The sequence below is a fragment of the Dermacentor silvarum genome, chromosome 9, assembly GCF_013339745.2.
Source record: "Dermacentor silvarum isolate Dsil-2018 chromosome 9, BIME_Dsil_1.4, whole genome shotgun sequence".
Taxonomy (NCBI): Eukaryota; Metazoa; Arthropoda; class Arachnida; order Ixodida; family Ixodidae; genus Dermacentor; species Dermacentor silvarum.
In genome coordinates this window covers 98,720,078-98,747,710 of record NC_051162.1, presented here as the reverse complement: position 1 = coordinate 98,747,710, position 27,633 = coordinate 98,720,078, and the positions used below count along the sequence as shown (strand labels likewise).

Below are 27,633 nucleotides of genomic sequence, written 5' to 3'. Positions count from 1 at the left end.
TTCAAGAGAAGCTCAGAAATGGTACAGCTCGATTTCTGAGGTGCAGGCACAGCACAACACTCGAACCGAATGCCAATGTGCAGATACGGTGCCGGCGTTATGTCCGACTAATGTGCACAAAGTGTGTAAGTTTGAGAGGTCCTGAACTGCAGGTATGATCGGTTTCCAAGGCGTAAATACACACCACACTTGTGTAGATACACCAGACGTGCATAAGCGGGGTTTTAACGGCGCTCACGCCCGTGCGCTGCGTCGTCTGCTGCGCTGCTGCTTTGCACCTGTACGCCTGCACAAAGGCGTCAACGACAGTGGAGTGGGTGCAGCAAAATTGTGAACCAGCCTTTTGTAACCAACAGTGTGGTTCAGCGGGCGCCATTGCTGCACGCCTGAAACGAATGGAAGGGTGCCATACCTCGTCAACTGGTTCAGGTGGTGCAGGCGAATCAAATATACCTTAAAACCCTCTCAAAATTGACCCGCTGCTCTGAAAGAAGCAAAGGCGCTAGCAATTCTATATTTGCAGAGAATGGGGGCCTTGCTATAAGTGGCATGTATCGAAAGCGTCACAAGTGTATTTTACGAACGATGCAGGAACTTTGCCCAATGTGATGAAAGAACTAAAGGTGTCACAAAGTTCATATTCTGAGTGAATAAGGAGCATATTATGCGTGATACGTGGGCGACATTTTGAGAGCATCAGTTAATCACAGCTTTAGCAAAATCTTTGCATAGTAGGAATGAAAAATGCAGATAACAACATTTGTGTAATAATTTCAAATATAGAACAAAATTTGTGATAACTGCATTAAACGGCAATAAACAATTTTACAAGGGCCATCACTTTATCTTGAAACATTCAGCAAATAAAACCATAATGAAGTGAAAGATTACATGCTATTAGTGCAAGCATTCAAATATCAACAATTAAGAATACCCATTCACAAAACAGTGATCTATATAGTGTGCTGAAACAGACCTACAGAACTGATTTTGGAATTAGCAGGTAAATACTTGAATGCAGTAAAGAAGCACTTATATGCAAGAAAATAATATAACATACACATATTAATAAAAAGACCTCCAAAGACTCGCATACGTATAGAACCTACAGGCAACAAAAATGTGAGTATAACAGAAAAAGTTCAGCAAAAATAGGGTGCGAGCTAGATGGTAATCCTTGAGCAGAGTTGAAATGTGAAATTGACACAAGGGACAGGGAACCAGACAGACAAACGCTAACTTCCAAGTATTTTATTAACCATTTCACTGCCGCATTTTTTTTACTGCTCCTCACCCCCTGCCAGGTATTTTTCCCCCCATGTTGGTTCAGCGGAAATTTCATGCTAGTAATGCACCATGATACTCCACAGGACATGTAAAGATATTTCGTCAAAATTCATCAGCACTAATTGAATTTCTTCGACCGTCAAAGTGCGGACGCACGTGGCGTGGTGACTCGCCACGGCTGAGGTGCTCAGCCGAGACGAAGCGACGCGGGTGTAAACACATGCGCTCTACCTGTTGTCTAAAATTTTATTTACAAGTTCTATGTCTTTAGGTGACCTCTTCATAGCTGGCGGGACATGAACGCAATTTTTTTTTGCATGAGTTGTCTCGGGAGTGAGATTAAAAAGCAACACGAGTATACTTGGGAGTAGCAGGGGGTGCGCGAGGGTGGTTTCACGAGTTATCTCGGTAGTGGCTGTTAAAGGTTTAAGAGAAATAACAATATCAATAATAATATTATGAAAATATAAACTGAGGTTTTATGAAAAAACTAAGAAAAACAGCAAAACGAGCAAATAATGAGAAGTCTCACAACTCAGCACTACTCTGCAGCAAGTGTACTTGGGAAAGTCAACTTTTTTTGCCAAAGGCGCACCGTGACCTTTACACATAAACACTGTGAACATTGAATTTTTTTCTGCTTCAACAATCTCTCGTGTGCACTGGCTAGGCGACATGAACATTACCGAGCTTTGTGAAAGTATGAAAACCACTGAAACAGCCTCTCACAATTGTGGATGCGCAGGTGAGCCTTTATTTAGTAGACTTTTTCGAGAAGCTTCGAGGGCATGAAGGGCAACGAAGTGGTTTATTGCCTGTGTGGGTGTCATTCAAAGTACTCTTTGGGGAGAAGCTTGGAGATCATGCAGGACAATGAAATCACCTCTTGCATGTGTGGATGCGCTCGTGATTCTTCAGTGTGGACTTGCGTGAGAAGCTCCGAGGGCATGAAGGGCACTGATATGGCCTCTCGCCTGTGTGGATGAACACATGACTCTTCAATGTAGACCTGTCTGAGAAACTCTGAGGGCACAAAGCACACTGAAATGGCCTCGCGCCTGTGTGGGTGCGCAGGTGTTCGTTCAGATGACTCTTTCGTGAGCAGCTATGAGGGCATGCAGGGCACTGAAATGGCCTCTCGCCTGTGTGGGTGCGCAGGTGATCCTTCAGTGTAGAATTTCGTGAGAAGCTCTGAGGGCATGAAGGGCACTGATATGGCCTCTCGCCTGTGTGGGTGCGCACATGATTCTTCAGTGTAGATTTGTCGGTGAAACGTTGAGGGCACAAAGCGCACTGAAATGGCCTCTCGCCTGTGTGGGTGCGCAGGTGTCTGTTCAGATGACTCTTTCGTGAGCAGGTATGAGGGCATGCAGGGCACTGAAATGGCCTGTCGCCTGTGTGGGTGCGCAGGTGTTGGGTCAGATGACTCTTTTGGGAGCAGCGCTGAGGGCATACCGGGCATTGAAATGGCCTCTCGCCTGTGTGGGTGCGCACATGCGTCGTAAGTACAGACTTGTCTGAGAAGCTCTGAGGGCACGAAGGGCACTGAAATGGCCTCTCGCCTGTGTGGGCACGCAGATGTTGGTTCAGATTGCCCTTTTGTGAGAAGCTCTTAGGGCATTGAAATGGCCTCTCGCCTGTGTGGGTGCGCACGTGATTTTTCAATGTGGACCCATCCGAAAAGCTCTGAGGACATGCAGGGCACTGAAATGGCCTCTCGCCTGTGTGGATGCGCACATGATTCTTCAGGGTTGACTTAACGGAGAAGCTCTGAGGGCATAAAGGGCATTGAAATGGCCTCTCGCCTGTGTGGGTGTCCAGGTGTCGATTCAGAGAACGCTTTCGTGAGAAGCTCTCAGGGCAGGCAGGGCACTGAAATGGTCTCTCGCCTGTGTGGATGCGCACATGGTTTTTCAGTGTGGACGTTCTTGCGAAGCTCCACGGGCATAACGGACAATGAAATGGCATCTCACCTGTGTAGATGTGTGTGTTGCTTCTGATTAACCTTTTGTAAGAAGCTCTGAGGGCATAAAGGGCACTCAACTGGCCTCTTGTCTGTGCGGGTTGCAGGTGCTTCTTCAGCTTGAATGTTCGCCAGAAGCTCCAAGGTCACATAGTATTCAAATGGATGCTGGCCTGTATAGAATGTGATGTGTGCTTCCGATCACGTTTATCTGTCTCATACACAGGAGTTACAGCAGGTGTTGTATCCTTGATGTGACTGCACCATCTGCAGTTGCTGGGCAGCTCGAATGTCTCACTGCTGCACAAAGAAAAAAAAATACATGTTACCTTTCACTTCAAAACAAAAATGTAATTATAAAATGCCAAATGAATGAAGGAACATAGATACTAGGGCTAAAGATATTTTTTACTTCATTCAGTAAGTATTGATGGTGATTCCAGATCAGATCAGAGAACAGCAAAACCACTATTTTGATTTGCCCAACATATTTATGTTTGCTCAATGATCAAGTTTGTGAAAACTACACATATTTAGCTTAAAACATGATTTAATTGTAAAACATAGTGAGAGGACTGGGAGTATTGTGTTAGTGTAAGCTGCCGTTGCAGCCAAGTGCAACAGCCTGAACATTCAGTAATGCAATCATGGACCTGTTGACCAAAATAACAAAAGCAGCATTTTGTCTCGAACTAGGATTCACCATAATTGTGTTCTGGTAGACTGTTACAGTTTTGAAATTTATTTATCAATACTGCAGATTCGCTCGAGCCTATTCAGCAGTAAATATACAGAAAATGCATACATCAAGGAACGAAATATCACGAACACGGGACAAGAAAATTACATAGCTAAACCATCCAACCCATAAATACGTCCACATTTCTACTTCCAACATTGCGCTTAGACATTTCATTCCATTCATTGCCTAATAAATGTTGGACGTCATATTAAATACAAGTTTTAGTCAGTTTGGTGTGCCTCGACTGGTGAAGAGTACCCAGCATCTGTGACGACACACTATTAGTTCTCTAGTGATAGCAGATGAAGCTAACTGCTATTCGCTCTACTCATTCTAATTTAGCTATTTTTTTCTTGCGTAGGGATACCACGAAGCTAATGCATATTTGAGGAGAGGTCTGACAAGCATAGCGAACGCTGTAAACTTTACCTCTATGGGGGCTCCTGAAGGCTTGCGACAAAGGTCCCATTATGTTCTCATAGCGCTCACGAAAATGTTTCCAATGTGCTTGTTCCACCTCATGTGTTCCATTAGCATTACCCCGAGGTAATCATAAGCAGAAGAATCATTCAGTACAATATTGCCAATGAAATAGGGAAAGTATAAAGGTGTCGTCTTGCTGCATATCTTCAACACAGAGCACTTATTGTTCAAGTGCATTTCCCACTATTCACACTAGCAGCAAACCTTATCAAGGTCATTGCTGAGGCTAGTTCGGTTAGCTTTTTGACTTAACTACTGCCTACTTGTGTGCCGTGTCCGCAAAAAGCTTTATTTGAAATCAGAATCAACTATATTTGCTATGTCATTGACAGATATTAGGAAGAAAATGGGTCCCAAGACTGTACCACTGACCCCAGTGGTACACCTGACATGACAGGAAGTGTCTGAGAAATACAACTGCTGACCTCGACAAACTGAACACACTTTTCAAGGCAGGATCTTACAAAATGTACAAGTTTGGTGTCTATTCCGACTGCGTCGAGCTCATACAGAACTTTATCATGAGGCACTTTATCGAAGGCCTTGGCAAAGTAAAAAAAATGCTTTTGTTCCCTGTTATAAATGGCGAAATCATGATCTGTGGTAATGAGCAGAGTGACAATCATAAAGCCTTCCCTAAAACCATGCTGGACTTCAGACAGCAAGTTGTTCCCATCTAGGTATTGTTTAAGGTGCGGAAAGATCATCTGCTTCAACATTTTGCAGCAAAGTGAAGTCAGTGAGATAGGACGATTTTACACTTTAGAGGAGATGTGGAGCTAAAATAACGATTTTCGCCAGAAAAGAAAGCATTTTTATAATTTTGTTTATTTTGATTTCCTAGACATATAAAGGAGTTCATCAAGCTTGTTGGCAACCTGTATGATAGGAAGAAAATTGAATTTTCTTCTTGTGACGGTGCCACGCATTTGCTATTGAGAGCACCTATGTAGGCTGTATTCAAGACACAGCCACAAAGTGGGCAAGAAAAAGAAAGCAAACATGAAGTGAATGCCCTCCATTAGAAAGTTTGTTGTACACACGTTTTATTGTTGGAAGACCATCCAACAAGAGCATACCAGACCGCAAAGTAAAAACTAATAAAGAAAGGCATAATCTGGCTGTGGCATCTTTCTCTGTGAGTGGCGACAAGGGCGCTGGACTGCTCTAATGCCGAAAAAAATTGAAGGCGCTTGAAGCAATTGACGCAGAGCAGGTTCAAATTGAGAAGAGGGTGCAACATATGGAGCAGAGCACTTTAATTATTTGATGTGTTAATTAAATAGCCCTGTGTGAGCTCATTTCCCTCAGTTTGCCCTTTTGGATGAACAAAACCTTTAGGAAATCTGTCATTTCCAAACTGCTCCGCCAAAGCCAGCTTTAAAAGTAGTTTCAGGGGACAAATTTTGTCAGGAACAAGATGAGGTACATTTTATATTTATTTAATTTTAAAAACACAAAATATTATTGGATATCAGACATATGACAACGAAAAGAAATGAACTTTGCCTCAAAGGGATGACATTGTTAGAGAAACATAATGAAAAATGTGCGACTGGCCTTATCCCTAAACCCATTAGGAGATATTTAACAAAAACAATCAGCAAGTCTGCATTATTTGTCAAGTGATAGTTTCCTAAGGTGACATGCCTAATTGGTCTGTATGACAGCCATAACTTCTTTTCTATTTGATATGTATTAATGAAATTTAGAATATGTACTTAAATCAAGAAGAATTTTAAAATACCCGCGCAATGGTTGAAAAGTTAATTTTCAGCCCCACAACCCTCTGAAAGGGCCCCTCACCAGCTCTGGCCATTTTGAGCTCACAAGCGCAGTGCATACAATTCGCACTCTACGCACATCATAAAGAGCTGAAATTTCAAACAAACCCCGTTTGCCATTGCCCGCGCTCCAAGACCGGTGGATGACGTATATCAACAAGTGCGCCTACGTCCATGTATATGCTGTGACATTGCTCATAGTGACACCGTGACACTTCGAGAATTATTCAAGGCAACATTTGTTATCTGTATATTCTGTTGCTTCAATAGACAAATTAATGTTTAGAGAAATCATAGAGCACACAAACGAAATGTTGGCGTGTTTTTGTTTTACTTCGCACCACAGCAAGAGAGATGTATTTCCGTTTCATCTGCTTGTTCACACGTCGTGCAGCCGAGCCTGCTGACAAATTATGTAATTTTATACCGCATTCCAGCGCGCGATCATGCTTTATGATCCGCTTGTTTATGCTTCAGTGTTCGTGCGGCAATGACTTTATACCCCTAATCGGGTGTTCTCACGCACAGCTCGAAATAAGAAAAAGCTAAAAAAAGAAGAAAAAAGAAAGAGCTGGGGCCCGTGATGTATGCATCACGCGATTACCCGGCTCCGATGGGAGAATGCAGGGAAAAAATTTCGCTTGCGGAGGCTAGATGGGGCAAGAGGAGAGAGTGTCCCTCTTCGCAGTAACGATCGCCTCCTGAAATCATAGGTTCCCGCACTGAAATATTCCTATCTCGGCTATTAATGAACCAATTTGGAACATTCTTACAGTAGAACGCTCCCTAGATGGCACAGAACAACTTCCAGCGTATAACCAACATTTTCTATGTGGCCTGGTGAGGGGCCCTTAAGGGCTGACCTAACTTTGGTATAGGTACAATTCGAGAAGTTTGACACGAATTTTTGTTTCCCAGTTTTCTTGTTATTTCTCTAGCACAGCCCAATGGCTCATGCTAAAGCGCGCAAGCTAAGAGCTGCCAGTGTGCATTTCATGCCTTTTTTGTCGTCCTGATTTAGAATAATGTTAACGCCGCATTAATGCGTTTGTCATATTATTTGCAACCTTGAGGAAGACGAATGGCACTGTTGTGCAGGCATGAATATCGAGTGGTCTGTGAAGTCATGCCGTATATCACTGGGTTCACAGTAAGTGAAAGGCTTTGCTGTGCTTGGTTGTGTCGCAGACATTTTTGAAGATCTGCCTGTCCAATAACCTTGGTGGCATGGAGGACGACACCATGTTCGCCAACAGTCACAAACATGCCAGCAGTGAGAAGTAATTGTGCGTGAACGATTCCTTTCACCTTATTTCAGGAAGGCAGTAACGATGAATAAAGCCCTGCCGTCATCTGCTTGTATGTGTCGATTCCTGTTTCTTCGTGACATCACTTGTGCAAGCAGAACGGGAGTGGTAGCCACTTTCTGCTTCCTAACTGTTGCACAAGAAAGAATTGGTCAGGACAGAAGAAAACATTTGTTTCGTCCATTAGGCAAAGCAGTGATGTGACAGCTGGTCAAAGATTATTTGTAGTAAGCCTTAAAGTGTTTCGAGCAGCGTCAAAAGTCACCCATTCGCAGATACGAGCGAGCAATCTCCTAACAAGTAAAAGAAGTTTGGGTCTTATATTCATTTGTGGAATTTTTACATCTTGGTGGTGAAGTCGAAAGACTCGGCTTTTTTCCCTCCTCTTTCCTGGCCAGACATAGCCACTGCTCTCGACTAAAACTAGACATTAGCTTCTTACTTCTGGATTCGTCCAGCTTTTCGAAAGTTTATATTTGGGATACCCCATTAACAGGCCTCATGCTAACGTTGAAGACAAAAGGATGTCAGTTACATCTAGTAAAAATTACAAAAAGGAGAGCGCTAGAACATGAAGACGAAGTAAATGCACTCAATAATTGTCATTACATGTAAATGAAGATAATTCAGAACCACCTCCATGGCAGGGAAGGCTATGTGAAAGCACGAAGAAAGCATACACCCACACCAGCTCTTCCAGTATTGACCCTTTTCGCGGAGCAGTTTGGTTTTAGAAAAACAAGATGGTGCTCAGGGCGGCGCGCCATACCTCTCCTCAGCGACCGCGCAGGAATACGAAACCATTACCGCTTTTGCCTTGCTTCTGTGCGATCAACTGTCGGAAATGCAACTGAGTTTTCGCTAACACACTGTGGTCCAATCATGCTAGATTGAATCATGTGGATTGAAGACATGTGCAGTAGTTGGCTGCAAAAATAGTGACTGGAATGTTCAGGAATAGAATGAATCTGTGTGGCCAAGTTCCCGAACCGCTGCTGCAACTGTCCGAACGTGTAACCGGCACTTCCAGATGTACGGATTTCCTCGAGGATACAGAAATTTGCTCATCCCGCAGCCTTGCTAACCTTCAAAGAAGGGGCTTCATCCCCAGAACATTGGCAAGAGTGAGTACCACTCGTTAAACAATGACAAAGGTAGTAGCGCCGCTTCCTGTCATAGTAAGTTTCGTGCACGTTATCCATACACATCTGTCCCAAATGGCAGGAAAACTTATGCCCACTCTATCGCCGACGTATCAAGAATAAGTGTTGTTGCTGTGGTATGCGCTCGGCGGCAGTTTCTGGTGGTTTTTTTTTCCGCACTCGCGCGGTCTATTTAGCATGAAATGGCGTCTTCTACGTGGGGAATGGTCGTGTGAGGCGTAGTGAAGGAATTTAAGTCTGAAGTATAATTAAGCGGCTGGAGTTAATGCAGACGTTAGGGCGGACGGAGCACCCAGCGTGAGGTGTGCGTGTTTGTTTGAACTTACAATGAGCCTCGAATATCAGTTAGGTGTTTCTGAAAATTCGTTTCACGAGTGTTACCTTACTGTAGCATTCTCAGTACAGTAATTCTAAGCTTTGGTTTAGCTGCAACGAGTACTTACGAAACATTTGACGATCCTAACAGCATGGGTACCGTTCTGCTGGAGAATAAGTCGTGCTGTTTACTTTGACAAGCGTTCAAGTTGTTATCTGTAGATACATTGGGCGACTGCCTTGTTTGCTGGGCAAGGTTTGAGCTCACAAATAAAATAAGTTGGTTAATAATATCCGCATACCGTACAGTGTAAATCACACTTTTCGAGTGGTCGAAGCTCTAGCTGCAGACTGCGCGAGCGTCCGAGCAGTACTAAATGCTGTGTTATAGATCTGTCTGTTCTATATAGCGCATGTTCCAAGTGGTCCAAGCACGCAGCACGACCATGCGCAGTCTTATTGCGTCGTTATCCCGGGTTCTGTTTTATTTTGCCACAAAAGGAGGACCATATATGAACTCTTTTTTTTCAGTCTCGGTAAGTTCAGTCATCTACGATGCATTCCCCCATCTTACGGAAATTGTGGCCTTACACATAGCTGTTGGATTCTCTTTATGCGATCCCCTTTGTATATTGTGCCTTACAGGGCAAAAAGGCAATGCCGATCGAAGCACGAAGCTTGTGTGTACATGTTGGTTTCCAACCGCAGTGCTCGCTGTGTTGAGCAATGCCTTCGGCCTTGAACGTAGACAGTGATTTGAAGTCTACTAAACTTAAAATGCGTGAGAACGATGCTGGTGGCTGATGAAAATGTTTTACAACTCTTCGTCGAGTGAAAGCCGATACATCCAACGTAGTTCACAACACATACACACACCACGGCTGATGATGCGCGTCGCATTTTTGCACATCCAAGAGAAATTTCCAGATACAATAGCTACTGCTGCACCTAAAGGCTACACAGTGGTTGTTCGACGACCTCGTAAGAACTTAAATCCCGTAAATTGCACTCAGAACTAGCTAAAACACCTCCAAATCGTCCGGCAGCACGCGACCGGCAACACATTCAAGCCGCGCCGAGCCGGCTCGCACAAGCCAGAGAGGAGGAAAGGCTCATCGCGCGCCCTTTCCGCCTCGCCCGATGAAAAGGTCTATACACACAATAAATGACGGACTACACCTATGGCGCATGAATGGTCGAAGCTGGATGTTTCGTGACGGTCCACAAGAGTAAGCGAGTTACTAACTGTAATATATCTTTGCTACAAGGTATTACAATGTACAAAACAGCTATGTTTCAAGCCTTGTGCGCAGAAAGAACAAATCTATCAGAACTGAGCACACCCGCAAGCAATTAGGCAGAAAATAATCAGAGTGGCCGAACTGAGGAACTTCACTCAGTCAGAAACTGACAAGCCACTGCTTCAAAATATTTGCCGAATAAAGAACAAAGAGCAAAACACACTAATCCTGACTGAATTTATAATCGGAAAGCTTGGAATACATATTTAGCCCCGCTTTTATAGAACAAGCACCATATACGCTGCTTGCGCCGTTTGAACATTGCTTAATCAGCTCTGAAAGCGCTTTCGCATGTTCTCTGAAGCTGTGATCAAAGTTTCGTGTCGTCCACCTAGTCACCCTCTACGATATCTCCGAAAACAGAGGTTTTCCAATCCGTGCCGGCATCATACACTTCCATTGTAAACATGGAGGCAATGGAGGCAGTTGATGCAAGCAATGGACGCGTCCCCACGTGATCGCCGCGAAAATGGTCAATATAGATTTTAAATGGGACAACCATAGCAGCTGCTGCCACAATGTTGCTCTCCAGGATCAATATTCTCCACTGATGAAGCATCACCAGAGCAGTTGAGAGGTACAATCCTGGACGGCAAATCTGTCAGTTGTGAGTTCAAATCCTCAAGCAGAATGAGAAGTTTCCTTTCTTTGTAATTTCCTTGCAAAAGATTTTGGGGTTTCAGGGATATGCAGACATCAATACGACCAGGATAGTTATGCATCTCCTTGCGCAATAACATTTTGCACAGGGCAGCTGTCATAGCATGCTTTAGTCAAAATGAATTCTCATACACGTCACTAGAAAAATATAATCCACTGCTAGCTGCAGAACTGTCAGCACCGCAGTTGAACCAATTAAGGAACGAAATAAGCAAATGGACTTTTAACACACGGTTCAAAATTTAAATATCTGATGAATATGTGATGCATTGAATGACGATAGTTAAGCCTCGACACAAAGAAGTCAGCAAAATCGGCACGTCGTTATATCAAAATTTCGCTACACTGAAATTCAACCTTTTGCTAAGTACTGTCACCAACCGATTCTTTTAGTCGGAAGACGCGCGAGGATATCACATTACCCCGTTTTCCCTAACACGGGCCAGCGTGCCATGAACTTGCATGATAAAGTTTTTTCGATTACATACCATTTGCGCGAAAAGTGTAACGTTTTACATGCCTCCGCTGGGAACTTGTCCTTTTATTCAGCGAGTCGACGGTAGCATCTCTCCACTTCAATCATGGAGAGCGAGCTCTCTGTGGTATCCCGAAACCAGCGGGCGACATCCTTTATCTCGCTGACCGAGATCGTTTGCAAGATGCTAAATATAACATTATCGTCTTGCTGTAAGGCGAGAAGGTGTAGCGTTTAGCACTGCCGATACTCACGCTTGTCATTTCCCACAGGATGTAGGGAGCATTGGTCTTGGAGATAGCAAACCCACCCGGCACAGCGAATCGGGCGCCGAAAGACACGTGTGGAACACAAAACAAACGAGACGTCTTCGTTAAACAACAGTGGGCAGATGACGATGATGATGATGTAGCCGCTGCGCTCAGAAGTGGGCGATGGATCAACGCCTCATAGGGTGGCGCCCTCTAGATTTTAAATGCACGTCTGCTGGTAAAATGCTGCAAAAGCGATTTCGGGAGCCGGATACCCGTCATACGCCAGGTACTGGACCTCGCTTGATCACGCTTTATCACGCCCGGCACGATAGACCACTGGCTATGGGATTCCACTGCCGAGCTCGATGTCGCGCGTCCGATCACGGTCGCATTACAATGGGAGCGGAATGCAAAAACAACGCTGTCTTGCCCTGCACCGTCGCGGCCTCTGAGATTTGCTTGCACCTGCAGGCACGCGCCAATCTCGGAGGCTCTGGTACCGTGCTTGGTTCCGCATAGAGAAAAGCAAAGACTTCTTTAAAATTTTTTTCTTCGCTATGGTTGCACGTTAAAAAACCGGACGTGGTTGAACCCTCGTGGCTTCTGAGATTTGCTTGCACCTGAAGGCACGTGCTGATCTCGGAGGCTCTGGTACCGTGCATTGGTTGCGCATGGAGAAAAGCAAAGACTTCTTTCAAAAATTTTCTTCGCCATGGTTGGACGTTAAAAAACCGCACGTGGTTGAACAGCAGGTCAGGTGGGTGGGAGTCGAAGAACTAAAGAGCGCGTAACGAGCGCGCATGCAACGCCGTACACCACGCATTGCAATTTGCACCACGTACGACGCCACGGACGTAGGCGTCGATGTGGGCATAGTGAGAAACTCTATGGATCTGGGAATATATTTCCCGTCTTCGCTGGATTCATGCTAACGTGTCATGAGAGACATACCGCTGTGCTTCTGTACGATCAATGCCTCCGTACGATAAACACCATAAACACCTTGCAGGTCGGTGACAGCTGTGCCGTGTTCCTGCTCTTGAAAACGGACGATGCATTTGTGAAACGTGGGTACTTCCGTAATACATCCATGCAGAAAGATGAGAAAGTTTTTCTTGGCCTGTTTACATTCAAAGGAAGTTTCTTTTTTTTCTCCTGACCTTCTGAATCGAGATGAGCCGAGGTTCGAGTAAATACAGTACTGGACCGAAACTGAACGACGCATATTTTTTTCCGGATTGAAAAGGTAAATAACGTACATAGACATTGTAGTAAAATGTATGCACCATGAAATGTATGCATCACCGGAAATGGTTTAAAAAATGTACTGCACAGACGTTCTGCAAGAAAAACTGGGCGTTCGCCAGGATCCGCGTAGCGAACACGCGCTCGCTCGCAGACGACGCGCTTGGCAACGACAGCAAAATTGAAGACATCGGTTTGCATAATCCATGCCTCAAATATATATGTGCGGCTAAATGGTGTAAACATAAATTTGCAGCTGAAATAAAGTACTATTTTAAGAGCGTACAATGCGCATTCGGCCTCGGCGCCCACAGCAAAAGTACATTGAATATGCTGCAGAGCTCCTCTCTGATCCCATCCAGTTAAATCCATTTAGGGAACCTACACTAAATCCAGTTAGCTCGCAGCGCCCTTGCACAATTTTTCCGCATGCGACGCCTCAGCGGGAGAGCGCCGTTCGGCCCACTCGACCATTGTCTGGTACACTCTAATCGTGGCGAAACTACTTCATTTGTACTTGCAAGGGCTCAAAGCGTGCTGCTATCTACACCTTGCATGCATCACTTAATCTAAAATAGAATTATCTGCTAAGCTCAGCCAGCAGTGATGTCTTTTGCGCTCTGCTTCGGGGAACTTACGCATGATGCAATTAATTGTGGTACTCATTGTGGTACTCAATCCAAATATCATGAGCCCACACACATGCGTGAAACCACCGAATATCAAGCAGCCGGAGAGTTGAGCCAGGGAGGAGAACGAATTGATTGATTGATGTGTAGTTTTTATTGGCGCAAGGGCCAGATATGGCCAAAGAGCGCCATGTACGTAGCAATGAGTAATCAATTAATGGTTTGTTAATAAATTAAGAAATGAGTTAAGAATGGTGGATAAATGTGGCTGTAAAGCGGCCTAAAATCAAACGCTGTAAAATACTTAGAACATAAATATACTAAAATGATCGCAATGATTTGTGATGTGCGCTATGATCATAAAATATTTAAATAGGAAAACGCTGTTTTATGCATTGAAGCACAAAAGTAGCTGGCCTTAGCGCTAAAATAATGCCATAGTATTAAAACTGCTAATAGTGCGATCGCAAAAGCGGTAACATGGAAATGGTTTCAGGAGTGGTTTTTGTATAATTTATTTTTCCTTACGCGGAAACAATGTTCGTTTTTGCGGAAAAGAAAAAAAAAATTTGCGTAGCTTGCACTGGCGGTGCAATGCTAAAGAGACAGCGGAGATGATGGGCACCTAGCTAGTCCTGGCTTCTGGGCTAGGCTAAGCACTACCAAGTCATCCCCAGCATTTCCCGGAATTGATTTATTATTGATTGATTATCGATTAGCTATTGATTGGCTATCTATTGTCTATTGCAAGATATTGGCCACGTATTTGGGATAGGTTAAGCACTACTAACTTATCCGAATTTATTGATTATTGATCAATTATCGATTAGCTATTGATTGGCTGTCGATTGGCTATCGTAAGGTATTGGCCACGTATTTGGGCTAGGCTAAAGTCATCCCCAGCATTCTCGGGAATCTATTGATTATTGATCGATTATCGACTAGCTATTGATTGGCTATCAATTTCCTATCGATATGCAATTAGTCCCCACCATTATTAGCTAGACTTAACCAGGCTCAGCTTCGCTAGTTCACAGGTGTATGTGCTATTGCGCTTGGACCCTTTCTGCACTGCTGCCAGGATCGGCCCACATTTTTGTACTCAGCGGACACATTAGACCCGGCTGAAAGACCTCCGCTGTTAAAAATGAGAACTTCATCTGTTTTACTATTTTCTTTGATAAGATAGTCATCTGATAAGATATACAGTCAAGAGAGCGGTGTGGATCTGAGAACAAACGGGGATAACCGATATTCTAGTTGACATTAAGAGGAAAATATGGAGCTGGGCAGGCCATGTAATGCGTAGGATGGATAACCGATGGACCATTACAGCTACAGAATGGATACCAAGAGAAGGGAAGCGCAGTCCAGGACGGCAGAAAACTAGGTGGGGTGATGAAGTTAGGAAATTCGCAGGCGCAAATTGGAATCAGCTAGCGCAAGACAGGGTTAATTGGAGATCACAGGGAGAGGCCTTCGTTCTGCAGTGGACATAAATATAGGCTGATGATGATGATGACAGTCATCTTGCACGTGTCACTTCAGCTTGGCACAGAATACATTGAAACATGCAATGCATAATGGTCGCGTGTGTTCGAAGGCCTAATTAGGCCCTTCAATGAGCGGGCCCGAGTCTGGCCCGGGCCCGTGGCTTCAAGCCCGAGCCCGGGCTCGCGGCTTCAAGCCCGAGCCCGGGCCCGCGGCCCGGGCCCGTGCTTTAACGCGGCTTTAAGCCCGGGCCCGGCCCGAGCTCGCCGACAAACGCTTCGGACGGCCCGGCCCGGCCCGGGGCCGGGCCCGTGCAGTGCTCTAGCGTACGCTTCAGCTGTGAAAATACTTATGTTTGGATTTAGAGCACCGGACGTTGAAAACGATGTCCCGAGGGCTGCATATGCGACACCAGAAGATGACTTGGAAGCATCTGTATAAAATTCTGAGCGGGAATACTTCGCCTGTAGTCCAACGAAGTGCGAGTGTATGTGTGCCTCAGGTGTACGTTTTGTTATCTCGACAAAAGAGATATCGCACTCTATGGTCTGACATTCCCACGGCGGTGGCAGGCGAGTGAGGCATAAGGGAATTTTCTGCTAGTGAAATACCTATTTCTTCTGCCAATGCTTGCAAGCGTAGGGACAAAGGTGTTCTGATAGCTGGGCGGTTACGATGAAGTGTGGCAGTGGAGAAGTCCTGAATAGTTAAATGGCATGGATGTTCAGTATCTGATTTTACCTTCAAGTAGTAGGAGAAACTGAGATATGTTCTTTGAAGATGCAGAGACCATTCATTTGACTCAACATAGAGATTTTCAACGGGGCTTGTCCTAAAGGCACCTGTGGCCAGACAAATACCAAGGTGGTGGACTGGGTCTAGGATTCTTAGGGCACTGCGTGTTGCAGAATGGTACACCACGGCTCTATAGTCAAGGCGCGAATATATGAGACTCCTATACACGCTAAGGAGACATCTCCTGTCAGAACCCCAGGTTGTGCGCGACAGAAGCTTCAGCAGATTCTTCGTCTTCAGGCACTTCGCTTTCAAATATTTCAAATGGGATATGAATGTTAGTTTAGAGTCTAGAATGACACCTAAAAATTTATGTTCGCGACTCACAGATAGGCGTCCTCCATTAAGATGAATAACAGGGCTGGTAATATACCTTTCTTATTCGAGAAGAGAACGGACATACTTTTCCGAGGGTTTAGTTTAAATCCGTTCTCGTCTGCCCACTTAGACAGCTTATTTAAACCAAGTTGTACTTGTCGCTCGCAGATAGCCAGATTTCATGATTTGCAACCGATTTGTACATCATCCACATATACTGAGTAAAACAATGTATGTGGAACGATGACATGCAGCAAGTTCATTTTTACGACAAAGAGGGTACAGCTTAGCGCACCGCCTGGTGGTACACCAGTCTCCTGCGTAAATGGACGGGACAGGGCGTTACCGACTCTAATGCGAAACGTGCGATTGGAAAGATAACTTCGAATAACGTTCAGCATATTGTCTCGGACTCCCATACCAAACAGATCACGGAGAATTCCGAAGTGCCATGTAGTATCGTATGCTTTCTCCATGTCAAGAAATACCGACAGGAAAAATTGCTTGTGTACAAAGGCATCACGGATGTTAGCCTCAATGCGAACCAGGTGATCTGTTGAAGATCTACGTTCCCTGAACCCACATTGTAAGGGGTCTAGTATTTTATTAATTTCGAGATAGTAAAGCAGGCGTCGGTTAATCATTTTCTCGAAGGGTTTGCACAAGCAACTTGTCAAAGCAATAGGCCTGTAAGTGCTGGCCAGAGACGGGGTCCTTGCCCTCTTTGAGAATTGGGATTATGATTGCTTCTTTCCAAGAGGAAGGGATGTCCCCGGCAGACCACATGGCGTTAAAAAGTTATAATAGTGTTTTCTGGGTTTCAGAGTTTAAGTGTTTTATCATGTCATAAAGTATTCGTTCGGTTCCTGGAGCCGAATTATTTCAGCAGTTCAGTGAAGCTTGAAATTCCGCCATGTTGAATGGATGGTTGTATGGTTTAGCCTGTCTGCTTTTTTGAACCAGAGGCACTCGTTCTGTGTGTCGCTGATAGCTCAAGAATGTGTCAGAGTAGTGGGAAGAGCTGGAAATGTATTCAAAGTGTGCTCCTAAAGTATCAGCTTGTTCTTTGAGTGTGTCTACCTCGGTATTGACCAAAGGCAGAGGCTGAGATTGCCGGCCTTTTAATTTTTTGACTCTGTTCCAAGCTTTCCTCTTGCCTCTGTAAGAATTTATACTAGAAATGTATTTTTGCCAGCTGTCCCTTTTAGCACGGCAGCGTGTTCGTCTACCCTCAGCCTTTATTGCCTTGAAGATGATGAGGTTTTCTGTTGTTGGTGAGTCGCGAAGACAACTCCAAGCCTTATTTAGCTTCCTGCGCGCTTCCCTACACTCGTCATTCCACCAGGGAACACGACGTTTTGAAGGTGACCCATTTGTTTCAGGGATACATATCCACGTTGCAGCGACTAGAAATGCTGTTACGTATGCCACTGCGCCATCAATATTGAGTGTACAGATATCATCCCAGGTCAAGTACGTGAGCTCTCTGTATCGCTTCCATTCGGCTGAGTCTACCTTCCACCTGGGAGCATGTGGAGTGTTTTCATCTTGTTTTGCACAGTTTAAAACAATGGGAAAGTGGTCGCTCCCATATGGGTTCTTAATAACACTCCACTCCAGATACGGAATAAGAGTACTTGACACTATGGTAAGATCTATCGAGGAAAATGTTTTGTGAGCAAGACTGTAGAATGTAGGTTCATTCTTGTTAAGTAAGCAGGCACCCGAGGAAAACAGGAAATTTTCTATTAGGCGCCCTCTTGCATCACAACGACAATCTCCCCAAAGGGTACCATGCGCGTTGAAATCACCTGCAACTATATAGGGCTCAGGAAGTTCATTGATAAAGTTCCAGAGGTCTGTTTTCAATAGTTGAAAACCAGGAGGAATATATAAGGAACTTATTGTAACTAACTTGTTAAATTAAAATATCACCGCTTTAACTGCAACTGCCTCAAGAGGCGTTTGCAGCTGTAATTGCTGAGCGGCAACTCCCTTATCTACTATAACTGCTACACCGTCGAACGATGCGGCAGCATCGTCGTGGTCTTTGCGGTAAATGGCATATTTCCGGAGAAAATCAGTGTGTCTAGATTTAAGGTGTGTCTCTTGGACACACAGCACCTTTGGGTTAAACTTATGTAGTAGTTCTTTGATGTCATCAAGGTTCCGCAGAAGACCTCTGACATTCCATTGTAATATTTCAGTATTCATGTCTAAAAAAAAAGAGGTTTGTGCTCTGTGTCTAAGAAGATTGCTTAGCTTACTGAGCCCTTCCTGGGCGCCGTAATGCGGAGTTTGTCTTTCTTGCCCCGGTCCTGAGACTCGCGGTGGTCCTTGGGCGCTGGCTGCGCCGTCTGACTTGGATTAGTGTCCACTGCCTTTTGAGAGGTGCTGGACGTTCGCTCTTGTGAGCGGTGTGGTCGTCGTGAAGACCTCGCCTCAAGAGACAAACCTTAGAGCCTACCAACCCGGAGGTCGATGGGCCTTGCATTAGGGACGGCGAAGCAGTGCTGGCTGCTTTCACCGGGGGGGCTGGTAGCACTTCCGCGGCCACACTTTTTGTGGACCGGGCAGATGCTGGAGTCTGCTGCAGCACTGGCCCCTTGCGCACCGCATCAGCATACCTTGTGGTATGAAGAAATGATACACACTTTCGTGCTTCCTGGAATGAAATGTTTTCCTTTACTTTGAGGGTGATTATATCCGTTTCTTTCTGCCACGTAGGGCACACTCTAGAGTAAGCTGCATGTCTACCGTCACAGTTCGAACAGTGGAGTGTGCCATCACAGTCATCTGAAGGGTGATCGTGTTCACCGCACTTCACACAGGTTTGTCGGCCTCGGCAGCTTTGTGAACCATGGCCATACCTCTGACGCTTGAAACATCTTCGAGGATTCGGTATGTATGGTCGGACTCGGACTTTCGTGTATCCTGTTTCTGGCAGCACACTGGAAGCAACGGTGATGATCAGATGTTTAGTTGGAATTTCTTTGTTTTCCCGTTTGATTATTATTCTCTTCACTATGGTAACATTCTGCTCCTTCCAGCCCTCTAGGAGCTCTTCCTCGGTCAGGTACAGCAGATCATCATAGGAAATCACTCCTCTGCTTGTGTTCATGGATCGATGTGGAGTCACTGTCAGTTTCACAGAACTGAGTGAGACCAGATTTGGGAGTTTGTCATGTTGTTGTTTGTCGCAGACCTCAAGAAGGAGGTCACCGCTCGCCATCTTTGTAACTTTGTAGCCGAGACCAATTGTTTTGGTGAGATTTTTTGCAACAGTGAAAGGTGAAATCATTCTTACAGTCTTTTCAGGGTTTTCACTATGAATGACATGGAATCGTGGGAAGGTTTCTTTGCGTTGAAAGAATTGAGCTGTTTCTTCGGTGCGCCCTCTTTTTGAAAGAGGACGATCAGGTAGTTTAGGGAATGATGCGAATGCCATACAGGTTTATTGATTTAGGAAGCAATGGTAGCCGCCCACAATGGAGCCCAACAAGGGGACGGTACAAGGTTTGAAGATTACCTGCAGACGCCAGCTATACAACGCCACTAATAACCTAATATATATATCCAAGGCTGGATATAATACACAAGGTTAACCTTGCCGCCCAGAAATTCGGAAGTGAGAAGAAGTGACTAGAAGACAGGAAAGATCGAATAGTGAGAGGGAAAGATAAAAGACTGAAGAGGGGGACAGGAAAAGGCGACTGCCAATTTTCTCCAGGTGCGTCAGTCTGGAGGTGCCGTCTATGTGAAGCAGAGGCCGAAGAGGTGTGTTGCCTCTGCCGGGGGGCCTTAAAGGTCCACAAACCCGGCATCGACTCAGCCCCCAGGATCCCCCTTTCCCCAGACATGGCTCAGCCGTGCACGGCTACACGTGGGAGGGTCCGACCCTCGTGTGCTCGGGTACATGGTTGCGCAACTCACCAAACGCCTGCTTACGCAGACGCCCCTGTGGGGAGAACGAATAATAACTGCAGAGTATTTGCTCTCAGAAACAGAAAATATAAAAAATTTTTGAGTATTATTCTTTTTTCGCTGAGTCATGCCCGTGACTATGACATCTACCAGCATCCTTTAGTGTTTCCTTCACTTAGTACCCACGTCCGAGCCCATTTCAGTGGTTTTTGAGTGTTAATCTTTTTCGCTGGGTCATTGTCATGACCTACATAACACGCATGTCATGACATTTATGCATGACCTCTCACTTGTGTTCATATTACCCTCCAGTAATACTATGCCAATTTTGGTACCTACCAAGTTAACAAAACGGCCATGAGAGCACCAAGACATAGGCTGCTGTTTCATAACCAACACGACACGCATGTCATGACATATCATTTATGTTCATCATATACTCTTGTCATAGTATGGCAATTTTAGTACATGCCAAGTTAACAAAACGATGAAGAGAGCACAAAGACGTAGGCAGCTACATAGATATATAGATACTGTCAAAGTAGCAAATGTTCACCAAGAAATGCTTTGCATTTAACACTGAAATTGGTTCAGACGTGGCCACTAAGTGAAGGAAACGCTAAAGGATGATGGTAGAAGTCATAATCATGGGCATGACTCAGCAAAAATGACAATGACTCGGCGAAAAAGGTTAATACTCAAAAACCAATGGAATGAGTTCGGATGTGGTACTAAGTGAAGGAAAAAGTTAAATGTTGATGGTCGAAGGCATAGTTATGAGCATGACTAAGGTTTTCGCCTTAAGGTCTCTTCAGTGTAGCTGAAGAGACTCCTGAGGAGTAATGACATCCATGTCATGACATGAGTGTCATGCAGGTCATGAAAGAGCCACTTATGTCTTGGTGCTGTCATGGTCGTTTCGTTAACTTGGTTGGCTCCCCGCACACTGCTTCGCATAACATCTATTTCCACAGGGTGTGGGATCTGCCGACTTTTTCTACATCCAGACGCGAGCATCGATGACAGAGCCCTTAACAGCTTCGCTGTAAAAATGAGCTGCGCTTATTCTCCGTTGTTTTCCCTGGCTCTGGCTGCTCGATATTCAGTGGTTTCATGCATGATATTTGAACTGAGTACCACAAATAATGGCATCATGGGTAAAATCCCCGAAATAGAGCGCAAAATACATCGCTGCTGGCTGAGCTTATCAGATAAATTGATTTCAGAAAAAGTAACGCATGCAAAGCATGTTTTCCGCACAGCAGATCGTCAGAAGCAAGGCAAAGAGAGCAGCATGCTCTGAGCCCTGACAGTACAAAGGAATAGTTTCACCACAATATCATTGCTCGGGCGTTTCCATGGCGACTGCAGAAGTGGCACCTTGCGCTCTCTCTACCGTTCCGGTGTGCACGCGGTTGAAGCGAGCGAACGAGCAGGCTCGTAGGTAAAAAAGGACGCGAGTGCACAATACGCGCTCTCCAACTTCGGTGCGCAGCCGTCAAAAGGCGCAGCGATGCAGTTTCGTCTAAAGCCCCTTTAGTTTCGTCGCTGCTCTCGTGGTCTCTGTACTTTTGCACTCAACTGTACACTGGCATTTAGTTACAGGTAAGGGCATATAGGCAGCTGCAGTAAATACGAAGTCAGGCGAAGTGCGGAGTCCAGCGCTTTTTAAATTCGTAAGCATTTCTATGATTACCCAATGAGAAAAATGTCCCAATATCCGTCCCTCCTTCGCGTAAAACAATAGCTTTAAAGTTCGCCAGCTGTGGAAGACGATGACGAGGAGTGGCACAAGCACATCCCTGTGACTACGTGACGTGTGCAGTCAGGCACGCACTAAACACACCTTCAGTAATCCAGAACTGTGAAGCAGACAGGGCACCTTTTCTGTCTGCGTGCAACCGAAAGTGTCGAACACTTCGACAGCTTACGGCCCTGCGACATGGAGTAGCAACGCCGACTTCTGCTTCTGACTGTGTTCCTTGTCCGTTTCCGTGGCTTTGAGATAAAGTTCAGAATGCTGATGAAACTTATGCCAGTTTTCAGCAATGTTTCCGGAAAGGGCGAGGTAGTCCGGCGGGCTTAGTCCTTCCATGGTTTGTAGAAACGGTTGTTAGACAGTGTATCCCACTTCTGACACAATGTAGCCGATACTGGGCCTAAGCCATGCAAGTCAGGAAATGCACACCAGACAAGGGAGACCAGTCACGCTGTGGCAAACCTAGCATCTACTTCGCTAGAGCCTGTTTATTATAATCTTACTACGGTAGGGGGGGGGGGGGGGGCAGAGAGCCCAAGGTTGCCAGACAACTGTCTGCTGCAAGAAGGAAATTAACAGAAGAATAAAATTGGAATGGAGTGCGTATGGCAGGCATTCCTAAATCCTGATTGGGAGCTTACCAGTGTCATTGAAGAGACAAGTGTATAGTCATTGCATTCTACCGGTGCTAACATATGGGGCAGAAACCTGGAAGTTAACACAGATGCTCAAGACCAAGTTATATAAGCACAAAGTGCGATGGAACGAAACATGTTAGCCGTAACGTTAAGAGACAGGAAGAGAGCGGTGTGGACCAGAGAGCGTACGGGGATAAGCGATATTCTAATTGATATTAAGAGAAAAAAAAATGGAACTGGGCAGGCTAGGTAATGTGTAGGACAGATAACTGAGGGACAGTTACAGAATGGCTGCCGAAAGAAGGGAAGCGCACTCGAGGATGGCAGAAAACTAGGTGGGGTGATGAAATTAGGAAATTTACTGGTAGAAAGTGCAATCAGCGAGCGCAAGACAGGGATAATAGGAGATCACAGGAGCAATTGGAGATCACCTTCGTCCTGCAGTGGACTTAGAGATAGGCTGATGATGATGTGCCTAAGGGTACATCGGACAGACTTTCTCACGCATGCGGTGCTCGTGCTGAATAAGTCATTCCGGATTACACTTATCTCATGCCTTACGGAGCTCTTCCTTCAAAATAACATCACTTATTTTCCCGGGGGAGCAGTAGGGGCTGTAGTAGAGAATGGGCCGCGACTTTACAATTGCTAGTAGGTACAGCGGAGACTTCCGCTTAACACGTGTTGTCATGGCAAGCGTGGAGCTCCTAGGTGCCTAGGGACATAATCGCTTAGGTACTTTTGAGGCACTCGTTTCCGCTGAGCTTGGCTCTCTTATCTCCGAGACCGGGCGCAGTGACCTTGCCGAGCGCAGCTCCTACGTGCGTAGGGAGCGAATCGTTTAGGGCGCATTGAATGTCTAGCGGTGTCTGGCCCATGCCAGCCGCGGTTTATTATTGTAGCGTTTGTTCTTGTGGCGGAAATCCTTGCAGTAGCGGTGGTGTGGCATGACGACTTCCCATCTCGGTGAACTGTGGTGGTGTAAACAAGCGGATACTGCTCGCGTTTGTACCCCGGGGCCGGGACGGAAGTCGCAGTGCCAGGTGCCGACGCGAAGCGGCGGTCGTTGGGGTGTTGTGAAGCGCAGCGTAGCAACACCCCAAATAAAGAAATACTGCTCCAGTCAGGTAGACTGCTCCCTCCCTGATAGTGAGATTATATTTGGATCATCAAAACAGTGATGCAAACAGCAGCCGCCGCGCAGACCAGTGCCTCAGAAGTCCCTAAGCAATTATGTCCCCAGGCACCTAGGAGCTCCACGATTGCCATGACAACACGTTTTAAGCGGAAGTCACATGACCCGCAGTGCCACGCCCCCACTGTACCTACTAGCAATTGTAAAGTTGCAACCGGGGCCTGCCCTCATGGAGCAGTATGTTCACTCGTGCCAGACTAAAGATACGTCAGACGTACCTGCTTCGCTTCTGTTTCACTAGCTCTGTGGCTCCCGCCTATCGATTTCTGCATATATATTCTTGCAGGACGTGTATTTAAATGAAAAAGGACCAATATTATATACATATATATATATTGCCAGCTCTACCGTAATCGCTTAGGTACTTTTGAGGCACTCGTTCCGCTGAGCTTGACGGAAAAGGACCAATATTATATACATATATATATTGCCAGCTCTACCGTAATCGAGAGTAGATGCAAGCCTGAAATAGCTACCGGCAAATCAGATTGGTGCCGCAACAAAGTCCTGAAAGCTTACTGAGCCGAAATAAACCTGTTTTGCACTGAACCCCATTTCAAGTCTCGTCTTGGCCGAACAACCATCCACAGTGCTCCGGCGCTTGTCACGCAGCGTGGCGCCATCTCTCGAAGGAGATGGCGCAAAACCCGTGCCACGTAACTCACGGACCGCTGGTGTTGAAAGAGTAAAGGCAACCCTGTCTCAGCGCCAAAACATCACAATCAAGTGTATAGTGCACTGTATTTGCCTTTTGAACGTCACTATTGGAAATGACAAATTAAAGTTCAGCATACAAGAAGTTATAGCTTGAGTGACACTATGAACATACATCAGGAAGAATGGGAAGCAATATTTTTTGTAACGTGTTTGGGCAGTAAGTAACTAGCGTATGTAATGCAGTCCTGCACGAGGATTTGGGGGCCAAAGACCACATTTTCTTACGTTTTGACTGGTTGCCTGGATGATAGCGTTTTGCTCTCGCATCGATGCCCGGATGTTCATGCAGGTTCCCGTTTGGTTCTCGCACCCATTCTTGTCTTGAGTGCCCGGATAACGGCTCTGGATTATCGCTCAAGGTATCTTGAAGGTTTTCGACAACAGGAGCTAAAAGCATTTCATGCTTAAATGTAGCACTTTTGCCCAAAAGGCTAAACATCAATTGCGATAGCAAATTAGTGGACAGCTATACGAAGCAAGGATAGTAGTTTTATCGGCCGTATAAACTTGTAAACATATGCATAATCACTAAATTTACAAGCATGGTGTCGCACGCACAAGCTGCCCGGTGTAGAAGCGTATAGCGCGCGGAGACGATTTTGTTGTCCTCGGATTTTATACGGAACCTCACGGCGATGGCAGAAATGCGCCTGGTGTGTCCATATAATTGCTATTGCAATAAAATGCTCTTGAAAAGTCACGGAAAGCATTCTACGAAAAGCCTGGCACAAACGAAAATACTTCTCCAAAAGAGAAGACCCTACTGCTCCACACGGAAAATCAGTGATGTTATTTTGAAAGTAGAGCGCCGTAAGGTGCTAGATAGGCATACTCCGTCATGAGTGATTCAGCACGAGCACTGCAGGCGTGAAAAAGTTTGTGCGACGTACCTTTACGCAAAGCGATCACCAAATTGGGCATTAGCACCCACTGCTTGACCTGGTTAACCGCGCCAGCAGCCAGCGTCGGAGTGTAAACAAACTTACGCAATCTCGCCAAGAATCGTCCATGCCATTTGCAGTGCACCAGCCACATCGAAAGAGACACACGAGCAAAACTTGTGCACGACGCACGGCACAAACACACAGACCCACAACCTCACAACGAATACAAAACCATACAAAACGTGCAAAGAAATTTTGCCTCTGTAGTAGGCTGTCAGATATTCAAGAAGCAAAAGCTCCCAGATTTTTTTTCTCGCGCCTGCGCATGAACATCGGGCGATTCCTGAAATGACGGTCTCATTTTCATGTCATTTCAGGAATTGCCTGACGTTTGTGCGCAAGCGTGAGTAAAATCGGCTGCGAGAGGGAACATCTGGGTGCTTGTGCTCCTTGAATATCTGACGGGAAGACTCCCAGGCCACTTCCAGAGCGTGGCCTTAACAGGAGGGAACGCTCAATGCTGCTTCGACTCCGCACAGGCTGCATCTGGATGGAGGTGCGGCTGCATGCCAAGGGACACTCGACCTCAATGGCCTACGGACGTTGGGGCGAACCCGAAACCCTAGCACCTTCTCTGTGGCTGCCCAGCGCTGGCACAGGAACGCTCAAGAGTCATCACTGTCTACAGGCAACTGGGCGTGTAACTACTGCAACTACCCGGCGACCTCCTGTTCACATCGCCTACCCACCTCCGAGCTCTCCCCTGAGCATTTTGGGAGTTTGTGGAGGTGAACGGGATCATCACCTACTGATAAGCACCCACATCCCCCCAACCACTGCCTTCATCACAGGCCTCCTCCATGAACTGACGAGACTCCTGCTGCTTCTCCTTCTCCTCCCTTCCTCTAATCTTTATCTGCCACTTCCCGACGCTGCGCCGTGCTCTATATTGGGCTGCAGAAAAAAATTGCTGCGTGAGTGTTGCTTGCTTGAGCCACGCACCATCAGAATTTGAGGACGCTAAAGCTTCACCTTTAAGAATGGAACGCGATAGCATTCAAAGATGCCTGGCTGCTTATCAGGCTTTTTTCTCGTATATTCAAATTACAATCAGACACTATCATGTCTGTAGGTTGTGGTTAAGTTATATTTTACTATTTTTCCGACAGATTTCAATTAAGAAAATAAATTTTTGTCTCACACATTGCGCCACGCGGAGGGCAGACCTGTATGGTCGGGGTGGTTCGGGACTAATTTCTCTGCCACGGATGCTACGGACGTTGATGCTTATGCCGAATCTTCTCCGACACAGGCCCTTAAACTGTTGCGTTACTAAGCATTATTTCCCACATAAAACGAATACTACAGACTCTGCCGAGCTACAATGGAGAAATTTCTTTACTCATTTTGTATGTGCTTGTTCCTACACGTGCCAGCATTGTAGAGTGAGATTGCGCGCTGGCCATGCCCATGCACGAGTTAGTTTACGCTCCGACGCTGCCTGCTGGTGCGGTGAACCAGGTGAAGCAGTGGGCACTGATGCCCCATTTGGTGATTGCTGTGTAAAGGAACATCGAACGTACACAAATCCCAGAAGCTAAAGGTGCGTAGGACAGACTTCGTCTCGCCAGTGGCCCTCGTGCCGACGAAGTCATGGTGGATTATACCTTTCTTACGCTTTACGACGCTCTACCTTAAAAATAACATCACTGATTTTCTGGGGGAGCAGTAGGGACCGTAGTAGAGACCAGGCCTACTCTCCAGGAGGAGCGTGCGATGTGGTTTAGACTGCACTACTATTGACATCAGCCCACATTTTTAAGACTGCAGTATCTCCAGCATTGTCACAAGGAATGATTGTCACGTCTGACGAGTTTTTATCTAGCTTTGAGTTACATGTCTCCGGGATAGGCCCATATTAAGGCGTTTTTTTTTGTTTTTTTTATCCTGCACTTAGTGCAGGCTCGTGTAGAAGAGTGTAGTGCCGGGAAAAGGCTGACTACGTACGCTACGCACTAGACTCACTGGGCTGTAGCCAATCAGAGCAGACATAGCATCGTCTTCTGCATTGGCAGACAAAAAGCGCCTTACTCCGCACTTCGCACTTACTGGCTGCCTATATGCCCTTGCCTGAAACTAAGCACCAATGTACGAGTTTCCTTATATCAATAAATGCAGAGAAACTGCAACGAAATGGATAGCAAATGCACAGTGCATGAAGACAACTTCAATGCGTATAATATAGTGTGAAGTCTGAAACAAACTGCAGCATTCATATGTAAGAGAATTTTATCCTCATGGAAG

At 45.7% G+C, this 27,633-nt stretch overlaps 1 protein-coding gene across 1 annotated transcript in view; it reads right to left on the bottom strand.

The window, feature by feature from the left end:
* Positions 1-1,494: 1,494 nt before the first annotated feature.
* Positions 1,495-27,633, bottom strand: part of LOC125940202 (oocyte zinc finger protein XlCOF6-like) — a 32,252-nt gene continuing 6,113 nt past the window's right edge. The window contains exon 2 of the mRNA XM_049656017.1: positions 1,495-2,597. Coding sequence (XP_049511974.1) covers positions 2,167-2,597 — 431 coding nt within the window. The 3' untranslated portion in view covers positions 1,495-2,166. The remainder of the gene's footprint in view (positions 2,598-27,633) is intronic.